The sequence below is a fragment of the Hyla sarda genome, chromosome 4 (genome assembly GCF_029499605.1).
Source record: "Hyla sarda isolate aHylSar1 chromosome 4, aHylSar1.hap1, whole genome shotgun sequence".
NCBI lineage: Eukaryota > Metazoa > Chordata > Amphibia > Anura > Hylidae > Hyla > Hyla sarda.
The window spans coordinates 327,265,779-327,271,778 of record NC_079192.1 but is presented as its reverse complement, the minus strand read 5'-3'; the positions used below and the strand labels follow the sequence as shown (position 1 = coordinate 327,271,778).

Genomic DNA, 6,000 nt, shown 5'->3' with positions numbered 1-6,000 from the left:
GAAAATACATAATGCAGTTGTATAACAAAAATAAAGTCCATATACCGCTCACCTCTCCCGTGCTCATCTCACTTTCGCCGTCCAAGAATAGAATCCAAATGGGAAATCCCAGCGCTGGCAGATAAAACATCCTCTCCATTTTTTCATTACACAATGCAGTTGTGTTGCATAGCGCTTGGACATATGCAGCAAGTACTTCTGAAATGCTACAAACTGCTGTTTATTAATACTTGCCAGTTTTAGCAATTACAAAGAAGAACTGATGTGAAATTAGTGACTTTATTAGTTCATCAATCAATAAAAACCTTTCAGAAATGAGACGTAAAAACTACACAGAATACAGAAGAACCTCTGACTAATCACTGCTGTGTAAGCAGTAATATATTAATATAGCAATACAGCAGAAAGTTTATATAGAGGTATTAATGTTGTCTTAGATGATGCAGTATGACTGGAATGACACTTATTAAAATATATGTAGCTTTACTATTGTGACATAAGGTGATATAAGCCATGCAGTTTTATTGCTCGGACATACTTTTGGGTCTTTCCTGGGCTCAATGTGATATCATAACTAGTGTTGAGCGGCATAAGCCATATTCGAATTCGCGAATATATTCATAACAATACTGTGTCTATTATTATGTATATTGCCAATATATAGATTTAGGTAGGACCACATTCATTTTCTCTATAGTTGTCACATTTTTTTGTGTTGGTTTACAGACAATGTAAATGACTAATTTGTATACGGGTAGGTGTAAGGGTCATGGCAGGTGGTGGATCCTCTGGGCCTGTGTGGATGATGGCATGAGCCGTGCCAGGGAGCGGAGTCTAAGGCAAAGGAAGGAGCTGATACTTAAAGACAGTGTGCAGGTGTAGACACTTAGTTAAATGAGTACTGTCCCTTTAAATGTAAAAGCTTCGGCTCACGCGCGCGCGCCCTAGGAGGCGGGGGCACGCGCACCGAGGCTGCGAGAACAGGAAAACCAGGGAGGTGAGTAGACGTGCTGGGATTCGCATGTGGGTGTGTCCTGTGATGCGAATCCCAGCCCCGCCGGCAGCGGGGACATGACAAGAGAGCGCTCATGGCTAGCGTGTCTGACCAGAGCGCATTTTTTACAGTAGGATCACATGTGGCGTATGTTGCTGTGTATTTGCATGTGGAGTATGTTGCTGTGTATCAGCTGCAGATTTAGCTACTCATTGACTTCAATAGGCAGGAACATAGGCAGCAGAAAATACACAGTTAAATACGGCATGTGTGACCCTAATGTAAACTTGAACTAGGCAGCGTACGGGTACGTTCACACGAGCGGATTTTTGCTGCGTATTTAGCTGCGTATCCGCTGGTGAAGGCCCGCTCTATGCTGTCTTTACATGTGCCTGCTCGTAGCGCCAATACGCCACTACGAGTACACACACTGCGATGTGCGAGTGGCAGTATACTCGCACATCGCGGGAGCTCTCTGCCCAGGCAGAGCATATTGCCGCTTCGAGCAGGCACATGTAAAGACAGCATAGAGCGGGCCTTCACCAGCGGATCCGCAGCGTAAAATACGCTGTAAATCCGCTCGTGTGAACGTACCCTAAGTCTAGGTCCACACTACGGAATTTCTGCCCATAATTTCGGTGCAGCAGAATCCCATTGTTGGCATTGCATTCCGCTGCTCAGTGCCCACTATGGAATGTCAGTGGCGAACATTCCACTACTGAAATTCTGCCACCAAATGAATGGTCCATCCTTCAGGAGGAATCCGCTCCGCAGACATTGCTGTCTATGTGTCCCGCCTATATCAGTTGGCGCTAGGAGCTCTTGGACACACACAACCTCCATTGATGGATCCGCATTTCTAAGTGCATTCTGCTGAAATAATGAACATGTTTGGCACTAGGAGCTCTTGGAATCTCTGGCCGGATATTGTCTGCAGATTTTAAATGTTCCCTAAGGGTAGGGTCATACACACCGTATTCTGCTGCGTATATTTTCTGTGTGACCCTACCTAAAAAGTGCTAATATTTGGCACATGTTTGGCACATTTTGAGCCCCCCCTTTTTCTAAGGCCATGCATCTTTTAAAAAAAGGGTCAAACATAAGCAAAGTAAAATTTGTGAACAATTCATTTACCAATGTGGCTGGCGCAAATGGTGCGTGATGCTTTTTAAAGGGTACCTTTCATCAAAAAACCTTTTGATATATTATAGATTAATGTATGCAGAATAACTTTCCAATAGCATGTTATTAAAAAATATGCTTCTTTCTATTTAATTTTCCACTTTGAAAAAATGACCACTAGGGGTCTCCCTACCAGTCCTTTTTTTATAGATTTCAGACTCATGCAGGAGTCCTAAATCTCAGACAGCAGCCGGAACACAGACAAACTCACCACTGCTCACTGCCAGGGAGCAGTGTTGTGCTTGTCTGTGTCCTGGCTGCAGTCTGAGATTTAGGACTCCTGCATGAGTCTGAAATCTATAAAAAAAGGACTGGTAGGGAGACCTCTAGTGGTCGTTTTTTCAAAGTGGAAAATTAAATAGAAAGAAGCATATTTTTTAATAACATGCTATTGGAAAGTTATTCCGCATACATTAATCTATATTATATCAAAAGTTTTTTTGATGAAAGGTACCCTTTAATGAAATGTGTTGCAAAATACACAAAAAAGATGCAAAACCCTTTAATGAAGATGTCAGGAATTTGAATTTCCACATCGAAATATGAGCTGTTCACACTATGGAAATTCCAACTAGAACATGCAGGTGAATGGGTTGTCCGTTAACCCATTCACACAGCGGAATTTCCTAGGAGGAATTTCTGTCAGAAAATTTTTATCAAAAATTCCACCAGAACATTGACCCTGCTCTGTACAGCATACAGCATGTGCGTTCCCAACATGGCCTTATTCATTCAGTGCTGGCCGCACTCAGAATCTCCGGGCAGACAATTTCCTGGCCTAAGGCTATGTTCACATGGAATACTGAATATTCTCTACTTCTATATGCAAAACCCATGGCATACACGTAATTTGAGGTAGATTCCAAGCCGAATTTCCATATGAAAATTCTTCCTGGAATCAAACTCCCATTAGGCTGGGTTTGCACTATGGAATTTCCGACCAGAATTCCGCTTAGGAATTTCAGTCGGAAATTCCGCTGCATGAAGTTAACACGTGCGTGAATGGGTTTTCTGGTAAACCATTCACACTGAGAAATTTTCTGGTCAGAATTTCTGACAGAAAATTCCGATCAAATAATTCCACCAGAACACTAAGGCTAGGTTCACACTTCGGAATTTCCACCTGCAATTCCGCTTTGAAATTGCAGGCAGAAATTCTGCTTGCTAAAATGTATAGTGTAGTGAATTGGTTTCTGTTCACAAATTCACACTTTGGAATTTGTGAACGGAAAATCCGCTTGGAAAATTCCGCTTGAAGAATGGCGTTGCTGATTCTTCAGGCGGAAATACTCGCGGAACACATTGCAGTCTATTGGAGACTGCAGTGTCCGCACGGCCCTAGCGCCGACTGATTCAGTCGGCACTGTCCGCACTCGGAATCTCCGGGTGGAAATTTTCTGCCCGGAGATTCCGTAGTGTGAACCTAGCATAAACCTGCTCAATGTTCTTGGGGAGCCCACTGCGCAGACATTGCCGTCTATAAGAACGGCAATGTCTGAACGGTCCGTCTGGAAATTATGCAATCTAAACCCGGCCTTAATGTTAATGTAAGGTCCAGACGAGGAGTATTTTCTGCTTCAAGAATTGACATGTCAGGATCTTCTATTGACATCAATGGGGCTTTGATTCCAGGCAGAATTTGCACATGGAAAATTCAGTAAATTCTGCTGTGTGAACATAGTCATAGGGTGCGTATTTTTCAAACTCGCAGTGTTTCCTGCTGTGAGTTTGAAAGGGGCGGGCTCTCCGGAGCATATTTTCGGACACGGAATCTCCACTGTTAAAAATCTGCCACAGACTCTAATGATTTTAATAGGGTCTGAGGCGGATTTTCCGCAGTGGAGTTTCTGCTGCTGAAAATTTCCTGCATTACATTTTGCGGAGAGGCTGCCCCTTTAAAACTCACAGCAGGAAACGCGCTGAAACTTTGAAAGCAAATATGTTATTGTAAACAAGCCCTTAGGCTCACACTGATGATTAGAATCATTTCCATCTGTATATTCCACCAGCACAGTAAATGTTTTTGGTCCAGGTGGAATGGTGACATTTTCACGCGGATTCTGTGCAGAATTTCTGGACAGAATTTGTTTCTGATTTTACACCCAGAAATCAGTGAAGTACAAAGAGGGACCAAGTTCTGCTCCTTTTGGACCTAATAGTCACCTGATCAAAACCAGTGGGCTGGACAGTGTTTTAATTCTGCACAAAATCTGTACGGAAAATATGCTGCAAATCCACCTTTATTCCGCTCGAGTAAATTCTGCCTCAATAGAATTTCACAACTGAAATCAAAGTTCAATGTTCTGTAATGGATTTTTTTGAGTGGATTTTCCGGGCGGAAATGACACCTTAAAGGGGTACACCGGTGAAAAACTTTTTTTTTTTAAATCAACTGGTGCCAGAAAGTTAAACAGATTTATAAATTACTTCTATTAAAAAAATCTTAATCCTTCCTGTACTTATTAGCTGCTTAATACTACAGTGGAAATTCTTTTCCGTTTGAAACACAGAGCTGTCTGCTGACATCATGAGCACAGTGCTCTCTGCTGACATCTCTGTCCATTTTTGGAACTGTCCAGGGTAAAAGGAAATCCACATAGCAAACATATGCTGTTCTGGACAGTTCATAAAATGGACAGAGATGTCAGCAGAGAGCACTGTGCTCGTGATGTCAGCAGACAGTTCTGTGTTTCAAAAAGAAAAGAATTTCCGCTGTAGTATTCAGCAGCTAATAAGTACAGGAAGGATTAAGATTTTTTAATAGAAGTAATTTACAAATCTGTTTAACTTTCTGGCACCAGTTGATTTAACCCCTTAAGGACGCATGACGTACTGGAACATCATGTGTCCGCTCCCGATCTGTAACACGGGGCCACGGGGCCGTTGGCTGTCCGGGCATGCTGGGTGTTGTAGTTTTGCAACACCTGGAGGTCCGCAGGTTGTAGACCACTGTCCTATACTTTCCATTGCACGGATCCCTCAACATACGATGGTTTTAACAAAGAAATGGTCCATTTGGAGCGGATTACCATCGTATGTTGAGGGACCACTGTATGGTCCATTTTCATCAGCTTGACTCTAATGAGGAGGACCCCTTTAATGGCAGTGCTATATGGTGTCACAGGGTTTTCACATGCCCCTTCTGTACATGTTGGCATTCCCTCTAGGGCACCTGCAGAGATGCTGCAGCCAGGGCCCAATGCCATGCCTGGCACCCAGCAGCCTCCTGTCCCCATTGGTTGTGAGGCCGGCTCCAGGGCCCCGGCTGTGTCCGTCTGAGGAATGTGGCCCCCCTTCAGGAGCCGGGAATGTGTGTGCCTGTGCCTCAGTCCCTCCCAGAGCCGAGCATGATTCATTTCCCTGGATCCCCCGGCCCGGGTGTCATCTTACACTCCTTATATAGCCTGGGAGCCGGGGAGCGCTGGCAGGACTCGCAGCCTGTCCTCCTTCCGCCTGCTGCTGCTGCTGCTGCCCTGGGTGAGACTGTGGGGGAGACGCCGAGGTGCATGGAGCTGCCATAGGCTGCTAGTGGGTGACCTTGTGCCCTCTGTATGGGGAGACTGGGGAGGTGTGACTGACTGTACGGGGCTCCTCCACATACACTTCCATTGTAGACAAGTCCTCTAAGGCTTAACCCCTGCAGTGCTGACCCTGTCTGTGTTGTCTCTTCTGCAGATTGGTGACATGGAGGATTACAAAGTGACTCTGGATGGACCAGCCCCATGGGGCTTCCGCCTGCAGGGAGGCAAGGACTTTAACATGCCCCTCTCCATCTCCAGGGTGAGTGACTACCTGAATGCTGGGGGAGCTCTGTCTGCAAACTA

At 44.7% G+C, this 6,000-nt stretch overlaps 1 protein-coding gene across 5 annotated transcripts in view; it reads left to right on the top strand.

The window, feature by feature from the left end:
- Positions 1–5,357: 5,357 nt before the first annotated feature.
- Positions 5,358–6,000, top strand: part of PDLIM7 (PDZ and LIM domain 7) — a 117,869-nt gene continuing 117,226 nt past the window's right edge. For 2 of the 5 annotated variants that reach the window (XM_056575019.1, XM_056575015.1), the window contains exons 1-2: positions 5,358–5,653; positions 5,852–5,956. In XM_056575019.1, coding sequence (XP_056430994.1) covers positions 5,861–5,956 — 96 coding nt within the window. In that variant the 5' untranslated portion in view covers positions 5,358–5,653; positions 5,852–5,860. The other 3 variants (XM_056575016.1, XM_056575017.1, XM_056575018.1) reach the window with 3 other exon arrangements.